This window comes from Rhododendron vialii, chromosome 3a (assembly GCF_030253575.1).
Source record: "Rhododendron vialii isolate Sample 1 chromosome 3a, ASM3025357v1".
NCBI classification, from domain to species: domain Eukaryota; kingdom Viridiplantae; phylum Streptophyta; class Magnoliopsida; order Ericales; family Ericaceae; genus Rhododendron; species Rhododendron vialii.
Window position 1 is genome coordinate 22,889,221 of NC_080559.1, and position 27,222 is coordinate 22,916,442.

Sequence of the window (27,222 nt, forward strand, 5' to 3'; positions counted from 1 at the left end):
TCTCCGATTATTCAGTCCACTCCACCAACCGATCCTATCGTGGAGCCTGAATTCGTTAATGTGCAAGAAGAGGAGGAAGACGAGGACCTGGATTCCTTGTTCAAATCTACGCAAGACTTGTTGAAGGCAGCCACCTTCGGCACCTCTTGGCTCAACTTCTCAGTTTGAGTTCACCCCAGAAGAGGTCTCTGAGGCAAAAACAGCCCTCATAATGGCTCCCCTTCAAAATTTTAAGGCAGCCGTTCATCCCGTCAGAGCCTCAATCATCAAGAAAGCCATGGACGTGCTAGTGAAGGCTAAGGCCTTGGAAACAGAGTAGACCTCTCTCTAGTATTTTTAAAAGGAATTCCCCAACATGATCAAATCCCATGACTCTGCCACACATGAACTCAGCAAGATAAATGCTAAGTTGGCCGAACTAGACCTGGTTGATATGGAGCTAACTAGGTTCAGCACTGAATGGAACCAGCTGAAAGAAGACGTCAAGACCAATGAGGCTAACATCACTACAACTTCCAATGAAATCCAGGACCTCAAGACTAAACTGGTTGAAGCTGAAGGTCGACTGGACGGACTTCAGATTAAATCCAAGAAGCTGGCCAAGCATCACGATGAGCTGAAAGCTGGATCAAAAAGTCAGAAGATGAAGTTGAATCTCCTGGTCGAAGAAGTTCCAAGTCTCCGTGGGCAACGGGAAACACTTGAAGTCCAGCTTGCTAGCTTTGATACCTCCTGGGAAAAGCTCAAGAACAGCCTCGAAGGCCTCCTGTAGGTCTTGTCCTCAAAACTTACTCCTTCTTTCGATTTGGGCCTGTAATAACTTTAACTTTGTTCCTTTTGTGCCTGGCCTGGAACTTTCCTTTGACTGGCCTAGGGTACTGGTTTGATTTGATGATATGTGGCCTGAACTTGAGGCCTTTATGAATTTTGCATGACAGGTATTATGGCCTCCGTTCAGGCCTTGTTGGTAGATCCCTATATGGTTTATTAACAATATTTTTCCCAAAATCTTTCATTTTTCACATAGTAGGATAATGATGTTTTAGGTACTTTCCATTTGTTAAATGCTTAAATAGATCACCACTTAAGTCCATGAGAAGATAAACGTTACCTCTAAGGACTTGAGCAATCTGATAAGGTCCCTCCCAGGTTAGGGACCACTTGCCATATCTTGAATTTTTTTCCCCTAAAGGAAATACGGCTTTCCAAACCAAGTCACCTTCAGAAAAGCTCTTCTTTCTTACACGTTTGTCATAAGATCTAGCGACTCTTCTTTTCTGAACCAACATGTGGTCAAGGGCTACGAGCCTAACTTCATCTAAGTCTTTAAGTTCTACCAACATAGCTTGAGTATAATATGCAGGAGTGAGGCCATGTTGATACGCTATCCTTGCTGATTTCACCGCCACTTCCATTGGTAGGACTGGATCATGTTCATATACCAACATATAAGGGGTTATATTAGTAGCTTCCTTTTTTGAAGTTTTGTAGGCCCATAAGGCCTCAGAGAGTAACTCGTGCCAAGCCTTTGGATTATTTTCCATCATTTTCTCTATAATATTGACCAAAGTTCTATTGGTGGACTCGGCTTGGCCATTCCCTTATGCATAATAAGGAGTAGAGTTGGACATGATGATGTTTTGTTGGGCAGCAAAGTTGACTACTTGTTCTCCCATAAATATTGTACCCCTATCTGCAACAAAGTGTTCAGGCAGTCCAAACCTATGGATGATTCTTTCCTTGATCACCTTGATTACCTCTTATTGATCCACAGACTTTAATGGCACTACTTCTGCCCACTTAGTAAAATAGTTCGTGGCTACCAAGATGTAAGTATGATTTCCTGAAGAGGGCGGATAAATTTTTCCAATTACGTCAAGGGCCCAACCTCTAAAAGGCCAAGGTTTGACCACAACATGATAATCAGCTGCAGGAACACGCTGGATTGGGCCATGGGCTTGACAAGGTTGACATCCTTTTGAAAAACGAATACAATCCTCTAAGATGGTTGGCCAATAGTGTCCATACCTTCTGATTAGCCATCTCATCTTTATCCCTGATTGATGAGCTCCACAGATTCCTTCATGGACTTCAATCATGACCCTCATGGCCTCAGGGTGCCCTAAACACCTTAAAAGTAAGTTGTCCTCAAAGCTTTTCTTGTATAATTCGTCACCCACGAGGATATCGCTAATAGCCCTTCTCCTTACCTTCCTAGAGGCTCTATGATGGGGCCTTTTGAGGAAAGAAATAATAGGTGTACGCCAATCATTCTCGGGTTCATTGTCTGACTCTTCTCCCGTGAAATCAGAAGTAAATACCTCCAGTCCTAGACCTCTTCTCCTTACAGAAGGTAACAATCTATTTTGGATTATGATAATCTTGTGAATAGTTTCTGGAGCTAACCTCAGGCCTGTGGAGGCCTGAGCCAAGCTGTTGGCTTCAGTATTCATACTCCTTAAGACGTGTTTGACCATGACGTTATCAAAATCTTGGATTAATTGCATGGCTGCCATATAATAAGAGGCTAAGTCCTCACTATAGCATTTGAATGCCCCTGCCAAGTGATTGATAACAAGGTTTGAATCCCCAATAACTTGCACTTCTCTAGCCTCTAGATCCTTAAGAATTTCAAGGCCTATAACAACCGCTTCATATTCGGCTAGATTATTTGTACATGGGAAATCAAATTGGAAAGACAATTCGGTCCTCAGGCCTTGGGGAGAGATGATAATTACTCCACAGCCTGAGACCTCTTGAGTCCTTGATCCATCAAAAAGCAACGTCCAAGGAGTAAGTGATATTTCAAGAGCGTTCAGTCCTTGTTCAGGTCCATCATCGATATCTACGCGTGGATGATCAGCGAGAAAATCCGCTAAGGCCTGGCCCTTCACGACTTTTTGAGGGATATATTGAAAACTGAATTCCATTAAAGCTAAAGACCACTTGCCAATTCGGCCCCTCATAATTGGCCGAGAAAACAAGTACTTGACTAGTTCTATTTTACTCATAATGTACACCAAAACAGGGAGCATATAGTGCCTCAACTTTATTGCTGAAAAGTACAAGGCAAGACAAATCTTTTCAATAGGGGTGTATCTCCTCTCACAAGGAGTCAACAACCTACTTAAATAATAAACCGCCTGATCCTTTCCTTGAGCGTTGTCTTGAGCTAAAAGTCCTCCAATAGAGCCCTCAGCTGCTGAGATGTAGTGCTTTAACGGCTTGTTCTTGATGGGAGGCATATTAAATAGCCTTTGATTTCTTCAAAGGCCTTCTGATGGTTTGCCTCCCATACAAAGATGTTTTGGTCCTTCAGCTTCAAGAGTGGAGAGAAGACCTGAACCCTTCCTGCTAGGTTTGAGATAAACCGTCTCAAGAAGTTGAAAGAACCCAAAAACATCTGTAGCTCTTTCTTGGTGGTAAGAGGCTTTGCTTCCATGATTGCTTTAACCTTGTTCTTGTCAACCTCAATCCCTTTGTTGTGAACTAAAAATCCAAGGAATTTGCCTGCGGACACTCTGAAGGCACACTTTAAGGGGTTTACTTTCAAATCAAACTGTTGCATCCTAAAAAATGACTTCCTCAAATGTTCCAAGTGTTCATCATAGGACTGAGACTTGACCACAATATCATCGATATAGATTTCCATAAAACGGCCAATGAAATCATGAAATATGGCGCTCATTGCACGTTGAAACGAAGCACCTGCATTTTTCAGGTTGAAGGGCATTACGACCCACTCAAAGGTTCCTAGGGCTCCAGGACACCTAAAAGCAGTCTTAGCGGTATCGGTCTCGTCGATGAAGATTTGATTGTAACCAGAATGTCCATCCATGAAGGACAAGACCTTGTGACCAGAAGCCCCATCCACTAACTGATCTACCACTGGCATTGGGTACTCGTCCTTTGGAGATGCCAAATTCAAATTTCTGAAATCCACACATACTCTGACCTTGCCGTTCTTCTTAAGGACTGGCACGATATTAGAGAGCCAAGTAACATACCTAGCTGTGTGTATGAACCCAGCGTTGAAGAGTCGTTCGATCTCATCTTTGACTTGCAAATAGACCTCATTGGACATCCTCTTTGGCGGTTGCTTGAAAGGTCTGAATTCTGGTTGAATAGACAGCTTGTGTTCCATTAGATCTCTGGACATACCTGAAAGTTCCTCGTAAGTCCAGGCGAAACAGGACTTGAACTCCTTAAGAGCTGATGAACCTTTTCTTGACATCTTCTGGGAGAAGTTGGCTAATATATACAGGTTTGGAATTCTCCGCATCTCCCAAGTTAACTTCTTCCAAAGGATCTTGCACGTCGGCTTTTAGATCATCCAACTTGGCTGGGGCTGCTTCAAAGTCTTCCAGTCTGATCTCATCCAGATCTTCAACAGGTTTTCATCCTCATTGATTGCTTTGGCCGCACAAGCCGAATGATCTTCTTCTGATTCTTGAACACCCATCAGCCTCCTTTCAAGTAAGTAGGCTTCAAACTTTGACAGTGTGGCGTGAAGGGCCACACTCTTTTCTTCTTCTGAAGGGTTTACTGACATTGAGAATGACGTTTGAAGGAAGTTGTAATCGGCCTACTTGACTCCGTGATCATTGGACCGATTAACTCTTGAAAAAGTGCCTTTACTTGTTCCACTGACTTGTTGCCATGTATAGGAGCTATCTTGTGGTGGCCATACTTGTCAAGGCCTGCCACTTTCATTGGATCCACCCCTCATCGTATAAATGGGCATCAGCATGATTTGTAGAGGCCTGGAAAGGTCTCCGGTCAGCCCATATCACCTCCACGTTGTCTTGATTCCAGAAAATAAAGCATTGGTGAAGGGTTGAGGGAACTGTCAGGCAAGAGTGAATCCAATCTCTCCCCAACAGAACGTTGAAAGAAGAGTGTGAATTAACAACAAAGAAAGGTGTTGTTAAGGTCTTGGACCCTACTGTTAGGTTCATGATCCGAATACCTTGACAAGCTGTCTCCTTCCCAGTGAAATCAGTCAAGGTTGAAGTGCAGGAGACTAGGTCTTGATCAGTCTTCCCTAGCTTCTGCATCATAAACCTAGGAATGAGATTGGCTGCTGACCCATTGTCCACTAAGAGATGATTGACCGGCATTCCATCAAGACAACCCATGATGTACAAGGGCTTAATGTGTTTGTTCATCTTAATATTTGGTTTTTCAAAGATCACATTAGTTGCCCGATCGTCAGTCTTCCCTTTAGTCTCATCCTTTAGCACAATCACTGAAGGCCCATTCAGTCCTACAGAGAAAGACTCGTTTAGAATTTCAGCAGTCTGCCCTATCTCCACAACATCTCCTTCCATGGCTTTTGGAGTGTTGTCCTTGGCTTCCAGATCTACTGGTAGGATCACAACCATGTTGCATTGCATATTAGAACCCTGTCCAGGCTTGAACTCCTTGGCCTGTGGATTCAGATTCGACTTGCCCCCCGAGTCAGACCTTGTAGGTTCAAGGGCTGTCTTCTGGAGCAAAGTGACTTGTCTTGGTGGAGGCTGAATCCTAGCCTCCTTAAGAGTTCTTTCCAAGAGAGGTTGTTTCTTGGATACAGTTGCCTGCTTTGGAGGCGGTTTGGTAACGGCCTCCTTGTACGTCTTCTTGAACGGGACTTGCTTCTGGGGTAAAGTCCTTGGAAGAGGCTCAACAATAGCCTCTTCCATAGTCCTTTCCAAAGGCTTGTATACTCTTTTAGCCTTAGGTTTTTCGACCATAGGCTCTTCCACCGGGACCTCCATCTTTGTCTTCCCCCTGGGATCATCTTCATTCATGAGCTCGTCCTCATTCATGGGGTCGTCAAGTAGGTCTGTCTCTTCCTCAGCCTTTCTTGCTGCCTGCCTGAATCGTTGGCGGCGCCTCTTCTGAGATCTTGACAAAGGTGGAGGTTCAAAAGGAAACTTTGGATGTTCAACCCTATGCCACTCATCTGGAGGAGTGACTGGAGGTCTCACAACTCTTTGCTTTCCATTGGAAGGAGCAGAAATCCTTAAATTGCCCAGCTCTTCTTCAACTTCAACCAATCCTGGCTGAATTCGGTTGAACACAGATTCACGTACAACCCTTCTTCCTTTAGACCTGTGTGACTCCTCAGACCTTGGTTCAGTCCTTCCCACGATAATGCTCTTGAGAGCTGGTTTGCTAAGCCTGCTAGGACTGGCATGATGACCGCACTCCGTGCATATCATAGAACAAGTTGGCTTTTCTGGTTTCTTTACCCCTGTAGGTCTGGACCACCATGAATTCTTCTTTTCAAACCTTCTGACCCGTTCAGTCCTGAAATCCCTCTCGTCATAATAAGGATCCCAGTACCTGCCTGAATTGGACTTGTAAACTGCTCTGGAAGGTGCTCCCAAACTTACCTTCAGCCTAGGAACAGTCCTAGGCACTCCTCTCATGTCTACAGAGACCATATTTGTACTCAGCCCTGAGGGAAAAGGATTACCGTCGAACCCCATGAGCTGCTTGTCCTTTTCAGGAAACTTGAACTCCCCCCGGTCAATTTTGTCCTGGATATCATTTCTAAATACTATGCAGTTGTTAGTTGCATGACTCCAAGAATTGTGGTACTTACAATACTCTTTGCCCTTTAGTTCTTCCGGAGTTGGAATCTTGTGACCAAAGGGTAGTTTGAGCAGCTTGTCGGCTAGGAATTGATCAAAGATAGCTTCAGCCCTACCAACGTCAAAAGTATAAGCCATGGTTAGCCTATTAAAGGTGTTTTGGATTGGCTGCTTCGTGGGCTAAAGGTGTTTTGGATTGGCTGCTTCGTGGGCTCCATCTTGACAAAGGCCTTACAAACGTATGGCTTTTTGTTGATTATTTCAGCCACTGCCACGTCTGGGTCTACCTCTACTTCTACTGCAGCAATCTCGTAATTAGGGTCACGGTAATACGTTCCCTTGGATGCTGTCTTTCTGTCCTACTCATCTGCCAAGAACTTTTCATAATGAGAGGCCTTAGAGGATAACTCAAACAAATCTCTGAATTCTGTCCCATAGAACTTTTTCTTCATTTCAAAGCCCAGGCCGTTTAATATTATACGCACGTATTCGGCCTCTGGAAGGACTATCTTGCACTTGAATCGAGTAGTCTTGAAATGTAAGAGGTAGGACTCCATGGATTCTAGATGGGTTTGACAATAGCATGACAGGTCTGCCAGTGTCACTTCTGGTTCTACCCTGTAGAACTGCTGGGGGAACATCTCCTCCAACTGTGCCCAGGTCTGCACGGAGTTAGGCGGCAAGTTGATGTACCAAGTAAAGGTTGTCCCCGTAAGAGAATTGGGAAAGAACCGCAACTTTAGAGCATCAATGGTGCCAGCCTCTCCACATTGAACTTGAAACCTGGCAATGTGCTCCATTGTTGATTGCGCGCTCTCACCGTTGAAGGTCTGAAATTCTGGAACTCTATAGCCCTTTAGGAAAGGTGTATTGTCCACATCCTCGGTATGAGGTTTCCTATACATTGGCCTTCCCAAAGGTCTAAAACCAGGTCCTAACTGCTCCTGGAGCAAGTTTAGGACTTGATCCCTTCCCATGGCTAGGTCTGGCACAGGAGGCGGGTGCGGGTGTGCCTCTTGTGCTTGTTGGTTCTGGGCTGGACTTGCCCCCCGAGTATCAAAGCTTTGAGGAGTATGGGCAACTCCTTTGTCCTTTTCAGAGCCCTGGCCTCTTTGCGAATGCCTTTTGTCCGTCTTGTCAGGTTTGTTCAGATCTTCAACCAAAACAAACCTTTGATCGTCATTTACTGGAGGCAACTGGGCTCCTCTAATTACGATTCCTTTCTCCTTTTGCCCCCCGAGTGCAGGGCTGCTAGATGATGTAGCGTGATAGAATGTTTGAGGAGGGAGAGGTACCCCCAATAAGCCAGCTTGGTCTTGACCGTTGCCATAAACACCAAACTGTGGAAAGCCCTGCTGCTGAAGAGCGAGCGGTAGCCTTTCTGTAAGCGTAACAACCATTTTGTTGACTGCTATGGTCAAAGGTTCCAAGGACTGAGAGAAAGATTGTGAAATTGAGTGTGTTACGTCGCGGGAGATCTCACATCCTGCCAAAAACATATAATTTTTGACACTGTTGGTAGCGTCGCTAAGATCTTGGGCGCTGATCTGAGGACCAACCTCCTCGAGTAATGGCAAGTCGACTGCCACTCCCTCAGGACTCTGTGGTGGATCTGGGTTGGGTGGATCCGATTGTTGCTGTTGTTGCTTCCTTGTCATAATAAAACCCTTAGACGATTACGGTCCCACCGGGCGTGCCAAAAACTGTTTCGGCTCCAAAGTAACTCAAGGACTAAGCGGTCGTGCCAGGACTTGTCGCATCCAACGTAAAGGACTGAGTGCCCCTTTTCTGACTTCGAATCTGTGAGGGCAATAGTGCTGCAACCTAAGGGTTGGATTGCAGTGAAGGTCCGTGATTTTGCCTCTACGAGCGAGGACTTAATAATTTTCTAACCGTGTAGGAAAAGAAGTAACAACGTAATAATAATTTTATTATGTCGTAATAATAAAGTTGGGGATACAAGGGAGATATGAATAATTTTGTTATGTCGTAATAACAAAATTGGGGGTATAAGAGAGATAGAAATGAAGGAGAAATGAGATAATTGCTTCGCTAGGAAGGCTTTGGTTTTAAGTGTTGAGCTTGATTGGTGTGGGAACCCTTTTTTCTTCTTGATTTTTACTCCAGTATTTATAGGCCACGGCTTTGCATGCAAGAGGAATTCCAGCTTTCTTCTCGTGATGACAAGTGTCCCATGTAACTCCTCCACTTGTACATTTCATGAGATAATGGGCAGTTGCTGGAAGTTAATAAAATTACCCACATGCCTTTTTTCCCATCATGGGAAGTTACTGGAGATAATAGGGTACTCCATTTCCCCATTTCGTGGGCACTAGAGAATAATGGGGTAGTTAACCACATGGCTTTGAAACAATTATTCCATGCATCACGGCCCACAGTCTTCTTTGTTCCCAACGGTTGGAGTCAATCCATAACCGTTTATCCACAAATCATGGGCCAAGTCTCACAAAATAAAACATGGGCCAAGCTTCAAGACTAAAATTAATTGGTCTTACTCCAAATCACCAAATTAATGCGGCCCATTAATTTTTAGCCCGAGAAAGCAATAGATATCAGCCCAATTTAATCAATAATTAATTAAATGACCCTCCAGCGCTAGTCCAAGAATTGATGCCAAAAACGGGTGTAAACAATAGGTGAACAAAATCGCATTCTTTTCCATTGTGAATATGATCAGCTGCAATAGTCCATTGAATACAATATACTTGCCAGAGTCAAAGATCTAACACCTTGTGAAACACTACTATTATTTCGAAACAGAACATCACATGCAAAACCAATTAGGCTGCTCACACAATAAGTTCGAATGTTTCACTGTCCTAACCTTGGAAACTCAAAGACCCCTGCTCATTTGAGCTTACTAAGATTAATCTGATCAAAGATTTCTTTTCATTTGAGCTTAAGAGTCCGTTTGAATAATAGAGTAAAAGTGATAGAAAATGCAAGAAAGAGAAAATAATGACACTTTTCTAGTGTTTGATTAGCATAAAAATACCAGAAAGTGGATTTTCATGTAAAACTCATTAAAGCATGAGTACATAGCTTCCACTTTCTTGCTAAAAACACAAGAAAAATTTATTTTCTTGAGAAAGTTGTCACATTTTATGACACTTCTCATTATGTCCATAATATTTCCTTTTCTATCATGATCCCTAAAGTAGGTTGAGGGTAAGTTAGTGAATTTTTTTATCTTGCAATATTCTTTCAAAAAAATTCATTTTAACAAACACATGTAAGAAAACAAATTTTCTTCACACTTTCTTTTCTTTTTCTTTACTTTCTCTCATTTTCACTTTCCAACATAAATTTCTTTCTAATCAAACGGACCCTAACAGAAACATTTCTGTTACAGAAAGAATATATTGCTAAAAACTAAATTCAGAACTTACATTTTCTTTTTGTATAATTCAGGTGTCCGGGCCAACTTATATGCATCTGGACTAATCCTGGGGACCAATCCCACCGCCCACACTCGCGGAGGTCCCAATTAAAGCAAGAGCAAACTCTGCATGGACTGCCCTAGAAGAATTGACAGCACCTAAGAGGTTTCGAACCTGAAACTTGGGAAGGAGCAAAGCTCCAAGTCTCAGAACTTAATATTTCTACCCTACCCTAATCTCTGCATACAAACAGCAAAAGGATATAATATGACGCAGCCGATAAGAAAATTCCGGTTCTCAGGAAACTTCTTAGAGTAAAACTGAGCGACAAGAGCAATGATGATGATGATCGTTCCCAAAAACAACCTGATGTTACTAATCCTCACATCTTCGATGTATTCACAGCCTTTAACGATCTTAAAAAATCCAAAACACATGGATCATTATGAAAACCGCCCTACAAACTAACGAAGCACTGCGTAATCTGATTACAGAGCACATACGCGAATGTATGGAGTTTACCACAGGGACAGATTCGTCGAGGAGGTGCTTGATGGAGTGGTGATCCAACAGGTTCGCCTTCTTAGGGTTTTTGGTGGCCATGTCCGCTTATCCTTCTCTTGCATTTCGGAGTGATCTCTAGGGTTTGTCTGAAAACCTTTGCGAGATCCATTTCGATCGTATGGGGAGAATAGTGAAGCGTCGATTACCTGAATCTAACCGTCGAGCGTGTGCTGATAAAAAAAGAACCTGTCGAGCGTGTGGGCTTATTAGTTAGGGGGTGTAAATTGGGCTCGGCCCAAATTATCGCATATATTATTTCTACCCGATATATTGGCCTATTATTCTGGACAAAAATATTCCTCGGGTCACATATACAGTTCACATCATTCTCAATTCACATAGTTTACAAGGACAAAAGAGTCATTATGCAACAGAACAAAGTTTATTCAAGTTTGCAATAATAGTTAGGGTTGAGATAAAACCAAAAGTAAAAAATAGGACTGGCTTCTAATTTTCTATATTAGTTATTATTTATTACAATTACCATTAGGCCTCCGGCCAGCGGCATCAAATATCGTTGCAGCTATATGGGCTTAGGGTAGGCCCTTGAATGAGTACTAAATATTGGCCCGTGAGAAATTGGGTTGCCAAGGCTCCACACTCCACATTGCTGTGTTAGGCTGCGGTTATATACAGTCCTGCATCGGAGGAATGAGAAGTTGCCTCTCCTAACTCAGTTGGTAGGTAATGACAACATTTTTCCATTATTCACACACATGCATTTTCAGGGATGTCACTGCTCTATTATGGTCAAGTAACATTGTTATGAGGGAAGAACATAAATACAAGTAGATGAAGATATTCATTTGAGCTGCTAAGAAAAAATGTTATCAGAAAGGAATGGCCAACATAGAGACTTCCCTTGAACATGACCAAAAAGGTTTTCTCGATGTTGTGAAATTTTTGGTGAAAAGAAGACGAGGACTGACTTATTTCTAAGTTCTAACCTTCAGGCAAAATATCCATGGAGAAAAGACCGAGAAGGGATTAACTCTTACCACGGATAGAAGAACACACGACAACAAAAGACAAGACCGAAACTTATTCTCTCTTCATTTCACGGAACAGAAACGAAATCTTCAGTAGTCTCTGCTTTTATGGAAAAGACAAGTCCAAAAAGGGCTTAGGGCTCTCCAGAGTGAACTGTCAAGCTTTCAAACTCGCCATGGGTGAGGAATTGCTCTAATTCTTTGATACAAAAACGGTAGTCCATTAAAAGAAAACAAAATTGATGCTAGAGTTGGGGTGTGCACAAGCTTAGCAGTCGACCAAACAACACATGATAACAAGACTTGATAACTTCGAGCTTTACAGTGAACAACTCTTTCTTTTTTTTCCCTTTATAACACTCAGTTGTTTGATGTGCCACTTCAGATCCATTGTCAATAAGTGAAGCGATACACATCAAAAATAGCTACTGCATGGTTCCACCATGAAATATCCGGAGCATACCATTAAATAAAGCAGAAACATATTATACTGATTTGAAATGTATATTGAGAAGCAATCCATCATCAATTGGGCGCACACCATTTTAACAATGCTATACTAGCAATAATTGATCAATATTCAATCACTTTAACGGCCCACTTGGTTATAAGCCCAAGTTACCACGGTCGGCCAGAAATAGATTATCTTAGTAATACAACAGTTCGTCCCAACCCTCTTATTTTCCCCTAAAATCCAATAGCATCCCATTTACTACAACGTACAGATACTGCTTGTGTAGCCACTTCATCCTAAATGCTCTTCTGATTGAACAACATCCGGCTATGAATGCCAGACAAGAAAAACCAAAAGAGGAGAGTGTTTCAATTATGAAAGTTTAGATCTGGCGGAATTGCCAGAGTTATTAGTTAAAAACCACCGTGCCCCTCTGACAAGTTCTTCCTTGACCATGAACAAGACAGCGGCTGCAAGAACACTTTGTACGATTTTCGTACTCATCCCTTTGTAAAAGCCGTTGAACCCTTCGTAATGTATCATCTTCGTGATAGCATCTAAGGTGCCTGTAATGCAGGAATTCAGCTTACAGCATTGATAACATTTCACAAAATTAAGAAAACAATGAGGGGAAAGTTAAATGTTTTTTTAATTAGAAGACTCAGATTTAGTAAATTCAAATTAAAGTTCAGAAATAATAAGTTTCAAAAGCATGCTGCACACACACACACACACACACACACACACACACAGAGGTGAGAGGTTGCATTGCAAATAGTCCTATTTAACAGGATGCCTATGGACCACAGACCACCAAGTCCCACTGAAGGTATGGTTGAGACATCCGTTATGCCCTGCTATTGTGGGAGATAAAAGCAACACAAACCTTTATAATGATGTCTTTTGTCTCCACCCGTAACTTGCTTCGCTTGAAGTCGTGCCTGCAGACAAAGAATACAAATCAGCGGAAAAAATGAAGACAACAAAATAATAAATTCGACACAGACAAGGCTAGTGAAACAATTCTTTAGGTCGGGGTGTCTTTGGTCTCTCTCTCAAAAGTTGTTTTCATCCCTGTTAAATCCTCTTTCTGTTATCCTCCCAAGGTGAAATATTCTGTTATTCCACATGACACGTAATTTAGGAAAATATATTTTACCTCCCAGCTGATATTATTTTCTACCACACACATAAAAGTATCATGAAATAAAACTGTCAATAAATAAGAAATCAAATAGAATTCACTTTAATCCTTCAAGCTTCAAGTTTGTATAGCAGCTGATGCACCATTAGGAAAGCCCAATAACTGAACATCCTGAGCAGCTTCTAAGGTTGCATGCATTTGTTAAGCCAGTTTATCTTGGCTGATGCTCCTTTGGAAATCTAACGGTTGAACATGAATCTCATAGGTGGCGCTACTCCTGCTAGGAGTCAAAACAAGAAACCAGCTGCTGACAGTACTTGGTCTTGGTTTGTTTCAGGTAGAATTAGATATGTAGATAAGTAGATCCAAAGGCCATTCTCTATTATATCACCTATCATGTATATGCACCAAAAATAAAAACCAATATATCCAAACCACACACTCAAACAAATGATACAAAAAAGGTCAGGTCGCAGGTGAATAAAAAAAGCGGCAGCCGCCGCCTATAACTTATTTAAAACAGAAGACATGTCAATCAATTCTACTCCAAGAACATGGAATTCCCACAGAAATCAAGTTTCCTGAGATTTTTCATTTTTTTTTTATATAGGCTTCCTGAGATTTTTCTTGCTATGAAGAGAAGCAAAATCATCCGAAATACAAGCTTCCAAACCAGTTTTTCACACGCATGCGTCACTTATAACTTACCTTCACGACCAGAAGAGGATATGTTACAACGGTGGCTCCAAGTTTTGCCAAAGCTCCAAGCAGAAATATCTAGCAAAGTAATAAGCACACTGTTCAGGACCTATATCTCTAACAGAAAGTGGGTGAAGGAAGCAAGTGCCTAATGGTTGATGACATGTTAAAGAAGTAAAGGAATTTTCTAGGAACAGTATAATGATTCAACATTCAGAATCCAAAGCATGAACTTACCTCCAGAGCAGTTACACCATTGTTATCCTTCTTACTCAAAGCACGTCTTTGCTTCAGCTTCTTTAACAGGGTTTCATACAGCATGAACTGTATGGAGGGATTGCTCACCTGTAAAGGACAGTGAGAACAGGCAGTGAGCATCCAGTGGCTCATCTTAGAGTAACTTTGCAAGTTTTCAAATACCATGATCAGCGTGGGCAGAACACCTTTCCAAAATCCCAATACTCCAGCTTCACCATAAACTTCTTGAATCTGTAGATGGTAGATATTCCAAGTTAAAGACAAGGTATAATGGTTCATGACAATACACAAGAAAAACTGGCAAATATTCTATTGCACGCTAATCATAATTATGAAACTCCCTAACAAACATCTTGAACTAATATTGATTTAGACATTAGATGACCTGCTCTAGTGATTACTACTCCTTACTAATAATAGCTCACAGACTAGCAGTACATGGAGCGAGCACGAGGTGTGGTGGAAGGCATCAGTTTGAGCCTGATTATCCCTAACCCCAAATGTGAGTTTTTATCTTCCAGTTAAAACAAAATCAATTTTCCAAGCACAGGTAATACAGGGTATTCCTTAGAAGCTTCATCCAAATAGCCATGTTGTATCAGGAAGAATAACAAAACAGTACATACCACATGGATAGTTCCATAAGGAGGCAGCTCCAGTGCAGCAAGAACTGGTTCATCTGAGCCCATAGATTGAGTCTGACTAGATTGGGATTTCTTTGTATGAGTCTGAACGACAAAGACGAATTTTAAAGAGTTAGTGTGGTTGCATGGGTGAAAACTTTGAAGTTAGAACTCACAAAGATGAATTTTAAAGAGTTAGTGTGGTTGCATGGGTGAAAACTTGGAAGTTAGAACTCAGGGAAAGACATGCTAGATTAAAATTGTAAAGCAACACAACATCAAGGGTTTTAGAACCAGCAATGTAATGCTCTGCTACAAATTGGGTTTGAATTGTGATAAGTGATAACAATAGATCAATCGATCAATCCAATGAACACGGAAGTTAAGAAAATGCTACCTCATCTAATAACAGATAAAGAAACCCGTAAGTAAATTAACCTTTTTTTTTTATCAACCATACTCATTTCCCAATAACATTGCAATCATAGGACTTCATCAGAATCCAGGTATAAGGTCATGTACTGAGCCATCTGAGCAAACTCGTATTTATGGATGCTTCCTGAGAAATTATAAATATCTAACTCTTGAACAGGGTTTTATTTTTCTCCGATGAAAGGGTGAGAGATGGCCTAAATGAGACAGGATTCAAACTACAGTCTAGCTGAAGATGAATTCAAAGACCAAACAAACTACTATCTTTGTTGCTAACAAAATTGGACGATGAAAATAGAAAAGAATCTAAATCAGGGATTCAAATCGAAACACTGGGCCACGTTTCTCTACCATATATCGATGCCATTGAAATCGTAAAGTTTAACCAAACTAGAATAAGATTATGCTATGTGACACTTTCTTGTTTCATAGCATCAAAGACCCGTGGTGAAAGACAACCTGCTTTTTACCTGCATGCGGGTAACAACTAACCATATAGGATTCGTCAGCAGTACATTTATGCACCTACAGAAAGGAAAAAGGGTCAAACAATTAATGAAAATATATTCACAGGCATACCTACAAACAATAACAGTACCATGTAATTCCCAATCCATGAGAATGGGCGAAGGAGGACTGGAGACAGACCTAACCATTCACAACATATGCACAAAGAGGCTGCTCTCAGAAAGTTTTACTGCTGAAATAGTGGCCCTTCTATACGTCAAAAATTGAAGAACTCGAGGGACATTATGTTGTGGAATCATGCCCCCAAATCAAAGTTGGAAGGCATCAGAGTCGACAGGCCCACAGACTCGATTCAATTTCTATTTCGTTACCTTACTTCCTTCTACAAGCATAAAAATTAAATCAGGTTTCATGCAAGCTACAAAATTTAGTATTTTTCCTTGGTAGATTAAACCTTCATAGCCAGTTATTGCAAAGGTGCAGACGGAAGACATCAAAATACGAGATGAGAGGTGCTTCTGATTAGTAGTACCCCAGCCAAGAAGGATAAGGGAGTACAGAGTAAATTATGCCTATTCATTGATATTCACCATGCCCAGTTTTTCTTGGGGCGAAATGGAACAATAAATACTGTTAAGTGCAACATTTTTCAATCAAACAACATATCCTGCGAATCTCAGAAACAAATATATCATCACAAGTATACATGTAACAAATCATTGGAAATGAAATGCATTGTAATAAGCCAGATCAATGATTACCACTGAATGAAAACGTATGGGAATAAAAATCTAAAAGATACCTTGGTAATTGTGGGTATCTAGAGGTCCTCTGCCCCCGGATGCCACCAGAGGAACCTCCACCGCTTAATAACTGAGGCGGCCACCACGACCGCCACAAGGGATACCCTCCCTCTGAGGTAACACCTATCTCCTAAGCACCTATAGCTCCACGAGCTCATAGTAACTTATGGCGAATTCAACATCACCAAGGCCAGGAGCAAGACCTAGGTACTTTGCTTGGGACCTGAGGTATGTGGCTTAGAGGCTCTCAAGGGGATTGTCAAGGCTGGCCTCTACAAGGCGAGCTCCACCTTGACCAACCATAGAGAGAGAGGGCGTCGCCTAAATCACCCGACAACTGACACAACCACGCCTCTGCAACATCCAGCTCACCACCTAACATTTGGGACCTGTATCACACCTACCCCATGATACAGGCCTTCATATATCACCCAAACCATATTCTAAGAGTTCCATGATATAGAACACCACTGGGCTTAAAGAGAAACCACATCAAACAGTTGGCTTCCCTCTCCTCCAAGGCTCCTATATGAAGAGGAGTTGACGCCTCATTCAAGAAAAGCATTCAACACACACCTAACGCACTTATTCTTTGGTTGACCACTCTCCACTGCCATCCCTCCATCTCTCTCTATGTCTGCCTTGGCCCTTAAGCTCTCTCCTCCTCCACCTCCGGTGGTCTTGAGCCTTTGTAGCACTGCCATATTCCCGGATATTCTTCTCGCACCTCATATCCACAGTAACAACAAAAATGATGAAAAATATCTTGAATAATTGATCAGTACATACTTTGAACAGCAAAAACTCGATACACTTTTCCATAGATATAATGAACCAGAGAACCGCATTAATGCTGAAGCTGACCTGAGTTGAGCTAGTAGATTAACCTCAATCAAGAATTACAAAATATAGCTACCTGACTAAGAATAATAGACCCATTGATGTAAGTTGTAACCAAGTGAAGCAGAGAGAACTAAAACAAGCTGTGCCTAGTCTTAGAGGTTCAAAAATAGATAACAAACTCAAGATTCCACTAAAAACAAAGTTAACTACCCAGATAAAGCAGCCACCACAAGTGATGAGAACATCCCCACTGATCCATCACCGATCCCTTTCTTTCTATGCTCAAGTGCGGCAACTTCAGCTTTGTTCCTGAGTATTTGATAGAAATAATAGTAAACACCCTGTAACATAAAAAATAAGACAGTATAAGAAATCAAAATATAAGTGAGCAAATGACATTCACGCTGAATAGGAACAAGAAATCTGCTTCTGTAATCTGGAAAAATCTAGCCAATTCCTCAAGTTTTTAATCCATCTGGAATGCCAATTAAGTTGTGCTGATATTCCGAAGCACCAAAAAAAAAAAAAAAAATTGTGCAGATGATGTTTTGTTGTCCTCCTTATGTGGCACTTGTTGGCGAATCTCTACATATAATATTGTCCGCCTTATGTGGCACTTCTTGGTGAATCTATACATATAATAAGCATTTGCAGACTAAAAAGAAGTAAAATTTGATTAATGAAGTGGAACCTGTGGACCAGCAAAAATAATGTAATATACATCTTAAGTTGCAGACTTCAAAAAGGTTAAGTTTGGCAAACTGATAGTTGAATTCCATCTGAGAACATATAAAATAATATTAAAAAGCTTAATAGTACTAATGAAATGGGCCATGGGACCCACAACAATAGATAAATATTATATAAATCATCATTTGCGGACTTCAAAAAAGGTAAATTTGGTTAATTGTTATATAATCCTCACCGCGTAAATGCAAAATACTACCACAAAAGCCAAACAGCATTAATGAATGGGCCCGTTGGCACACAACAATGAATATGCAATTACATACTATAACACACATTGGGTACCGTAAGATATAATTACCACCTAAAGATTAGAGGACTATGCGACTGATGATATCAAACTTCAAAATTAAGATAATTGGTTTCACAAAACAATACAAGAACCCCACAATATATTTACTTTTTCATCATTGTAAATGAATCGAATGAACTTTAAGACATATAGTAATAAAACTCAAATGCCTCGTTGCTAATATAATTATTTACTTATAAAAAAAAAACTCAAATGCTGCAAATGGAGGTGACTGACACTAACAATTGAAGATATTAACTAAAATGTTTGACAGGTTTATACGGAAATGAGGTATGCTATATATATGTAATAAAGGCACCCGATAGATGAAATTAACAGCTCTACCTAACCAAAACAGCATAACTAACATATTTTGAGCTAATTTGAATGGAAAACTAAAATGGAGGTTCCCAATAATGGTAAGGGGGGAAATTATCTAGTGCGTGCATATCGTGTGACCGGGGCTAGCATATATGAACCTCTCAAGTTCTCGAACATATTAGTAGACAGCCTTCAATCAACTATTTGTACATCTAAACATTGCTCCTTTTTTGTTAGTTTTTAGTGTTGTTTGGACCTGTCTCAAAGAAAAACAACAGAAATTACCCATTTTATTTTTCTTCTGTGTTTCAAATTATATTTTGATCACTTTACAAAACTCTTCGATCCATTGCTTTTGCACATCGCCACATCCCATTATCTAAGACAACACCAACGCCCACCAACACTATGACTGTGAGCAATACTTGCCCAAAGCAAGCTCATAAAGAAAGCTGAAGCAAGAAGCTTACACAGAAGATAAAGAAACTTGAGCTAAGGAATTAAGTGAAAAGTATGAGATGGTTCCAACCCATCCAGTCTTAAATATTGAGCTCATAGTATCAAAAGACTCACTATGGTTTTGAAACGGAGAAGGTGATGCTACACTTTTACATTTCATAGGTCTAGTGAGAACCAAATTTGAGGGTATGTGGCATTATAGTCTCAAATGTGATTCCTACAGTCACCCTCTTGGTTAAAACCAAAAGTAAAACAAGATCATAACTAATAAATAATTAAACATACACTAGATAAAATCACTCACGCAATGACTGCAACAATAATGGCACACTTTCCACCGCCATGGAACCACATGCTACTCAAAAGTAGCTAGTAGCATGAGTTTAGTTTTTACTAGCTAGATGTGCTTGCATCCTCCACCTACCCATGCTACTCCGTAAAATTGGCAGAACCATTCTGGTCCAGGCAGTACCACCCCCATTTGAAAGTGTCGTGCTGAAAGTGTTGCATTATCTTTTGACTAATTCACTTTCATAGAATTCTTAAGGGTAACTAACTTCTTCTTCCTCCTCCTATTTTAATCACAATTCCCCTTTCCCATAATCCTCTCAACCCAGGTATCCAGTATCATACCAAAAGATTACACAAGATAAACTAACAATTTTTTGCCATTTGAAGCAAAATTCCTTTTTTTCCGCTGGGGTATTGGCAACAAGAGCAAATACTGTTCTAATCAGACCAAAACAGCACTTTCTTTTCGAGAGAAATGGAATCCCAAAGGGTGTTGTAAGCTAGAAACAGTTGCCACTACAAATAGTAGAAAAAGCACAAAAATGCAGGTTGCCCAGGGCGCACAATCGCAGAGATCGCAAAGGAGAGCTAAAATGAGCTCACCTGAGACGTGGCCGTACCGACCAGGGAGGGGGTTAAGCCTCCGTATAACCTAGTCCATCCTTCTTGCTTAGCAACCTGTCGATCATTACTCTAATCATTCACCAATACAGAATAAAATACTAAACGAAATTTTAGCATCAATTGTAAGCAGATAAAAAATACTCCAACCTGAAACATTTGTTCTACAGTCCCGAGTTTCCTCCTCTCTTTCTTCATATCTCTTTCCGTCTGTTGCCTCGTATTCACCTAGATCACCAAAATACATATACATAGGTACATACAAATTAGATCATAGACTCATATATACATGGAGAGAGAGAAAGGGAGAGACGGTACAGTTTGGAGGGGATAAGTGATGAGCTGAGCGATGATTCCTCCGCCGGCGCCGGCGAGTCCGTTGATCAAAGCGTCCGACATATTTTCCCCCCGTGAAAACGAGATCTAATTCCAGTTTGAGAGAGAGAGGAAGATACTTTTAGAGAGAGAGAGAGAGAAGGGAACAAACTATCTCCGACTTTGGCCGTATCGTATTCAATTAAACACCCTTTTTTGGGAGGGAGGGGGGCTGCTGTTCCCTTGGGGACAGCAGCATGCTGCTGCACCCCATTTTGGGGCCCATCCTGGTCTCGCTCCGATAATTTGAATTATTCACTTTGTAGAGTTCGTCGAGTAGAACAATTATGCAAAAAATCAGCTTAATTGAATATCATTAAGTACCTGATCGGAACCTTTTTATCTTAAAAAGAATGAATCCGAAACATTGGATCAAATCCACTGTAACTCATGGACTGAGAGTTATATGGGTTCCGATTAGGTACTTAATGATATCCAATTAAACTAATTTTTTGCATAGTTGTTCTACTCGATGAGCTCTATAAAGTGAACGATTCAGATTATCAGAGCGAGACCGGGATGGGCCCCAAAATTGGGACAGCAGCCTCCCGTCCCCTTTTTTGTACTGCGAATGTTGATTTGCGTTCCGTTCGCTATCAGACCACGTTGGGTGTTTTGTTCGAGAAAACAAATGACGTTGGTGAGGTGGGCCGCTGCTAAATACCGCCCCAAATTTTCTCTCCACACCCGTAGGACCCAGCCAATTCTTGATGCGGTTGTGCTACAACCCAAAGAAAAAAAACACTTTCCCACACAAACAAATTCGGTTTGGGCTTTGGGATTTTTTTTTGGGGTAACGAGTAGAAACAGAGATAGAAATAATTTGTCAGGGATAGAGCACGCAAAGAGAAGAGTTGGGTTTCGAGACCCAAAACAAATATATTAAGTGTGGAGCCTAATAGCCTACACACTGCACGACCGGATTTGTATGTTTGTACGAAAGTGCTTTGTAGTTGTAGAGTACTGACTCTCGATGAGTGCATCAAGGCTTCGTTCAATTTGTCACAACTATTGTGCAAGAAAGTTAGTCTTGGAAGAAGTGAATTGAGGTGAAGTAAAGGAAAAAAATAATCTATTATTATGTGAGCGTGTAACAAGGAAACTCTGCATGAAAATTGAGATGTAGTTGTTTATTTTCCATAAAAAAAATAAAAAAAGAAACTTACAGAAAACTTCTTTTATCTTGATTCAATGACTATTTTGAATAGAAATAATTTTGGGAGCTAAATATTTGGCCTCCCCATATTTAGCAATTAGCATATACAAATTGGTACCTCTGGATCATCATGAAACTCTAAAATCTGCCATTAAAAAAGAGAAAAATACAAAGTATTGTGATCATTTACCATGTGATATTATGGAAGCTTAAAGAATAAGAGTCCTGCCATTGGTGCTGACCAATAGCGTAGGGAAAATGCACCGACGGCCGCGCTGTCTCCGGCCACCAAACGGCCGATCCAAGCCGTCCAAAAATTTTAAAAAAAAATAAAAAAAAAAAACCGAGTGGGCCTGCCCGAGAATCAACGGCATCCGACGTGTATAGGTGCTCGATCCAAACACCTCATTTTTTTTGTACATACATGTATATACGAAAAAATGAGGTATTTGGATTGATCACTTACGCACGTCGAATGCCGTTGATTTCCGCAAGGGCCCACTCGGTTTTTTTTTTTTAAAAATTTGGACGGCTCGAATCGGCCGTCCGGTGGCCGGAGACGACCCGGTGCAACCGTCAGTGCATTTTCCCTACGGTACTGCCGGTACCAATATCATTTCTGAAAGAATAAATAGATAAGACAATGATAAAATCAATGTGTACCGACAGTGATTAATTGGTCGGTACAATCAAAACTAAATACTGATAACAAAAAATACTTTCAAAAAACCAATATATTGACTATGCTGCCTACATTTGCAGCAAAAAAATAGAGAAAATTTGGAAATTTATACAAAATAAAAGAAATGAAGGAGAGGGAAAATGTTGGTGTCAAAAGTTTGAAAATGGCAAGAGAGGTAATGACCTTTTCCAGGAATAAACTCTATATTTTATACACTTCCTGTAATGCTTTGATTTTCCGGAAGCAATATAAAATAAAATTTTAAGAAAATTTACTAACTAAATATAATTTTTCAAAATAAAGTTTAGCTATTACAGTCACAAAATAAATTTACTGATTCAAAATATATTAACTTCAGAGTTGACTCTAGGCTTGATACAAATCCGAAGCATACTCGATCTTCGTTCCTAATATTCTTTCCGTCTCGAACTACACCATCTTTGAATCATCTCCATTGAATCATGCGCCCTCTAGTAAATTGATCGCCGAAGCAAACGATTTGCCAGGATATAGACGTATCCGTGAGTGATAAATCACCCAGTAGAATAATCCAACCCAACCACCCGTCCTACTATACAACTAGCAGGTAACAAGATAATATTGAATCGAAGAAGTCAAACATATATTTTTCAAATAAGCCAGTTCATTACTATCCATTAACCTATCGTGTGATCTAAGATCCCATCCGTGAGATCTTTCCTCCCCAACCGCTAGCCATGCTCGATCCGATGAGGTCACTTCCCTTTGCTATCGCAGATACACCTAAGTTATATACTGAGTGTGCACCCCAATAACTACAACACGGGAAAAGCTTATCATGCCTGAATCACAACTAGGGTTCACCTATCTTATACACCACTTCATAATCATCACTGGACTCCCGCCAGTCTATCAATTCATCACTGGACTCCCGCCAGTTTCAATCTCATCACAAATCTCATCGCATCTCAAAATCACGCCTACAGGCAATCTAAAAATAAAACTTTCCAATTCATCCATTACCTAGCATCGTCTAGGTGAATTCTATTCGCATACCACCCCATATCTCTAGGATCCAATCTAGCATTTTAAATCAAGTATCGGTGCAATATACAATTAAAACGAATAATAATTAAAACAAATTACAAGCAATGCAATGCAATCACACAACCTTTTATGAATGGGCCGTTGCCTTTAGTCTTGTATGGCCACGATGATAATAAGTAAGAACTTTTTTTAAAAATATTTAAAAAAATATTTTTCTAGGCTCTCATTAATTATTTCTAAGTAATTAGATTGATTAAAAATACTAATTAAATACATTAATTAGGTAAAAATATTAGAATAATTAACATAACCTTAATAAGAGTCCTAAAGGTCATATGCAACCAGTTGAGTGTCAAAAGTTGGGTTCAGAGGGTCGCAGAATTATTTCAAATAAAGATATTAACAAAAGTTGTCAAAAGTAAAATAAATGGATAATAAATTATTTACTAAATAAAATAGGTCGAGGTTAATATCGTTTCATCTTCGGAAGGTAAAGAGTCTAAATAAAATTACTCGGGCATTAATAATAAGGTTTACAAAATCGTAAGGTCATTTTAATTGGAAGCACTAATAAAATAATAATAAATAGTAAATTAAATAAAAAAAATTAAATTAACAAGATATCGTTTTTGAGATGCAAGGAGTCTAGAAAAAAATAATTTGGGTGTTAAAACGTTGTTTGGAAAGTCGCAAAGATTTTTCGTTTGTAAACTTTGAAAGATAACTAATACATAATTTAATAAATAGGTAATTAAATCAAAAAAATATGATCGAAACAAGTTATGATCTTTGAGGTGTGAAAAGTTTAGGAAAAATAGTTCGGGTGTCAAAAACGTTGTTCGAGATGTCGAAAAGTCTTTCTGATACATTTTTTATCAAAGCAGAACGGGGTTCGCGTCTGGAAGGTCTGGCCGCAAGGTTGGACCAGTCAACCTTGCGGTGGAGCATCTCGCCGCGAAGTCCGGCCTGGTTCTTGCGGCCCGCAAGGTACGTTCCAAATTTGATTTTTTTGTTTTTCTCACGGTTTTTGATGCATGGAACCATAAGGGCTATTGGATTACGCAAAAAAACACTTAATGAGCGTAGATGAGTGGTTGGAAGGGATTATAATACCTTTAATCTGGACAAAATGATTTGGTGGAGTCCGGTGGATTTTCGTTTGGCGGCAAAAGATCGGTATTCTAGCAGCAACTTTGGACTGGAATAACTTGACCAAACCTCTGCCGTTTTGAACGAATCTTGTGTCTAACGCGAAAATCTTGAAACGCTCTACAACTTTTATGAAGAAGTCGAAGCCCGAAAACCATTTGAACTAGGAGAAAAAAAGGGGTTTTCATAAGTCCCGTTTGCTGTCTGGAAACAGAAATTCGAAAATTTCACTGATCTTTGGACAGCGATAACTCTATCAATCCTTGACCTTTTTGGGTGATTCTTGGGTCGAAATCGAAGCTCTCGACGCCCTCTACAACATTCGTGAAGAAACTTAGGCCTAAAAACGACAGCAACTAGGAAGAAATAGGCCGTGAACAGAGGGACGTGATATGGACGAAAATTAAAAGGGTGTGATCCCTCTTTTCTTGTTTCTGTTTATGTAGTGGACTAGGAGTGTTGTATTGTGAGAGAGAAGTGGGGACTTGGGGATAAGTATGGAGGTGGTGGAATGCGGAAGAAGATAGAAATATAGTTTAAGGAGAGTTTGAAGGGGAGTGGAAGATTGGTTTTGATAGAATTTTGGTTAGATAGGATAAGGGACAAGTATGGATACTTGTATATCTAAAGTATAAATATATATCCTATATAAGCGTGAAAATAATATCAATTATACGCATAATAATGTATAATTAATAATTCAATCTAATTAGGTATTGAATTAAGAATTTAACAATATAAATTTGTATAAAAAAATAGAGCAAAAAAAAAAAATTCGGATCGTTACAACCTACCCCCCTTAACAATATTTCGTCCTCGAAATTAGGGTGTAAGTTCTAGTGGAACATACAAGGGTAGTTTGCGTGCATAGTATCTTGTCGTTCCCACGTTGATTCCTCAATTCTTCGATGTCGCCAAAAGATTTGGACGAGTTGAATGGTTTTGCCTCAGATGTACTTCTCACTATGATCCTAGATCTCCACTGGTTGTTCCTCGAAGGTAATGTCTTCGTTAAGTTTGACGAGTTTCCAATTATTGATGTAGGACATGTATTTTTGGAGCATGGACATGTGAAACACATTATGGGCTCGCTTCAATTGTGGCAGCAGTGCCAAACGATATGCTACTTTTCCAATCTTCTCCAAAATTTCAAAAGGTCCAATATAGCACAATGATAGTTTCCCTGTTTTTTTTTTTTCAAATCAAATAACTCGCCGTTGTGGCTGAATTTTTAAGAACACAAGCTCTCCAGTCTAAAAGGTTAGCGGTCTAGTCCTTCTATCGGCGGAGCTCTTTTGTCGACTTTGTGCGGCTAGGAGTCATTGGCTAATGGTCTTGACCTTTTCTGTTGTCTTTCGAACTAACTCTAGTTTTAATAGGCTTGTTTCTCCTAATTTAGTCCAATCAAATCGGCGATTCACAAGGTCGCTCCTACAAAGCTTCGTATGGTGTCATTTCTGTGCTGGATTGATATTTATTGTTGTAGGCAAACTTGACTAGAGACAGATGTTGTTCCCAGCTTCTTTTAAAGTCCAGGGCACAAGCGCGGAGCATGTCTTCTAAGATCTGGACCATCTTTTAGGATTGTTCATCTGTTTGCGGATGGAAGACAATACGGAGACAAAGATCGGTTCTCAATGCTTCTGCAGGCTTTTCTGAAAAGGTCAACGTGAATCATGAATCACAATCACATATATACAATACACCGTGTAATCGCATGATTTCTCAAATGTAGAGTCAGCTGAGAGTGTCCATTGAATCCATCATACGCTTTGGTATAAGTGTGTGTATCTAGTCAAACAGCTGACTATCACACAAAAGGAAGTGTTCAATTGTGGGGACCCAGGCAGTCTCGTCTCAAAATTCATGGTGATGTGGTCCTATTTCCATCCGAGTATAGGTAGGTTGTAGAGTCCCATCGGTTTCTGATATTCTACTTTTACTTGTTGGTATTTGAGACATGTCAGAATGTATTTGGCTACGTCCTTTGTTCTACCCCACCAGTATTGTCGGCGGAGATCTTGGTATGTCTTGGTGCTCTCTTGGTGGACGGTGAAATTCAAAGGATGGAACTCCTTAAGTACTGCTTTCCGAAGGGTACTAATGTCTAGTACAAAAATTCTTTTTTGGAGGCGAAGGCTTTTATCAACATAGATTGTCTATCCGGTGGCTGTTTTTTTCCAGTTAATAGTTGATATCTTCTGCGGTTAGCTACATCTTGAATCCGCTGATGGCTTTTCATCATCTCCCATTCTCTAGTAGCTAAACTAGCTATTTGTCCTCGATTCTTGTGACTCAGCGCACCAGCGACCTCTTTTACCTTTCCTCGAACTGCTCTCCGTATAGATAATGTTGTCAAGATCTTGGGGTGACTACTACTACCGCTAGCTCCAAATCGTGAGTTGGATAATTCTTTTCATGCGGTCTCAATTGTCGGAATCTGTAAGCAACGACCTTTCTATTTTGCATGAGTACAGCTCCCAATCCGTCTTTGAATGCGTCGCATTACACTATATACCCCATGTCCCGCTCGGAAATGGTTAATATAGGGGCACTGGTTAATCTGTTCTTAAGTTCTTGGAACGATTTTTCACATGACTCGCTCCACTCGAACGTAACCCCTTTTTGGGTCAGTCAAGTCAATGGCTTAACCAAAATAGAGAAATCTTGAGTGAACCTTCTGTGGTAGCCAGTTAATCCTAAGAAATCTCTAATCTCGAACACTATTGAGGGTCTTTTCCAGCTCATGACCGCTTCTACCTTACTGTCATCTGCTGAGATTCCTTTCTCTGACACTACGTGTCCTAGGAATTTGACTTCTTTCATTCAGAATTCGCACTTGCT

The 27,222-nt window shown here is 40.4% G+C and overlaps 3 protein-coding genes across 5 annotated transcripts; all 3 read right to left on the minus strand.

Annotated features, from left to right (window-relative positions):
- Positions 1-788: 788 nt before the first annotated feature.
- LOC131321233 (uncharacterized) lies at positions 789-1,547 on the minus strand. Its single transcript, XM_058352237.1, has 2 exons — positions 1,051-1,547; positions 789-903 (listed from the first exon to the last, which is right to left on the minus strand). The coding sequence occupies exons 1-2, from the start codon at positions 1,545-1,547 to the stop codon at positions 789-791; spliced, it is 612 nt and encodes a 203-aa protein (XP_058208220.1).
- Positions 1,548-1,760: 213 nt separating this feature from the next.
- LOC131321234 (uncharacterized) lies at positions 1,761-3,011 on the minus strand. Its single transcript, XM_058352238.1, has one exon. The coding sequence runs from the start codon at positions 3,009-3,011 to the stop codon at positions 1,761-1,763; it is 1,251 nt and encodes a 416-aa protein (XP_058208221.1).
- Positions 3,012-12,078: 9,067 nt separating this feature from the next.
- LOC131320505 (peroxisomal nicotinamide adenine dinucleotide carrier) lies at positions 12,079-20,517 on the minus strand. 3 transcript variants are annotated; one of them, XM_058351221.1, is made up of 11 exons: positions 20,309-20,517; positions 20,141-20,218; positions 19,973-20,047; positions 17,470-17,600; positions 15,616-15,670; positions 14,717-14,818; positions 14,253-14,321; positions 14,070-14,177; positions 13,842-13,910; positions 12,876-12,930; positions 12,079-12,555 (listed from the first exon to the last, which is right to left on the minus strand). In XM_058351221.1, the coding sequence occupies exons 1-11, from the start codon at positions 20,387-20,389 to the stop codon at positions 12,362-12,364; spliced, it is 1,017 nt and encodes a 338-aa protein (XP_058207204.1). In that variant the 5' UTR covers positions 20,390-20,517; the 3' UTR covers positions 12,079-12,361. The 3 variants fall into 3 exon arrangements, with proteins under 3 accessions (XP_058207204.1, XP_058207203.1, XP_058207205.1); XM_058351220.1 differs by having other exon boundaries at positions 19,973-20,062; XM_058351222.1 differs by lacking the exon at positions 12,079-12,555 and having other exon boundaries at positions 12,898-13,105; positions 19,973-20,062.
- Positions 20,518-27,222: the final 6,705 nt, after the last annotated feature.

Coding starts and splice junctions, on each gene's coding strand:
- LOC131321233 (XM_058352237.1), bottom strand. CDS start 1,547: ATGATGGAAAATAATCCAAAGGCTTGGCACGAGTTACTCTCTGAGGCC. Junction 904..1,050: donor AAGCATTTAACAAATGGAAA/GTACCTAAAACA, acceptor CCTCAAGTTCAG/GCCACATATCATCAAATCAA.
- LOC131321234 (XM_058352238.1), bottom strand. CDS start 3,011: ATGAGTAAAATAGAACTAGTCAAGTACTTGTTTTCTCGGCCAATTATG.
- LOC131320505 (XM_058351220.1), bottom strand. CDS start 20,389: ATGTCGGACGCTTTGATCAACGGACTCGCCGGCGCCGGCGGAGGAATC. Junction 17,601..19,972: donor TCGGTACGGCCACGTCTCAG/GTGAGCTCATTT, acceptor TTTATGTTACAG/GGTGTTTACTATTATTTCTA. Junction 14,819..15,615: donor TAGTTGTTACCCGCATGCAG/GTAAAAAGCAGG, acceptor TTTGTCGTTCAG/ACTCATACAAAGAAATCCCA.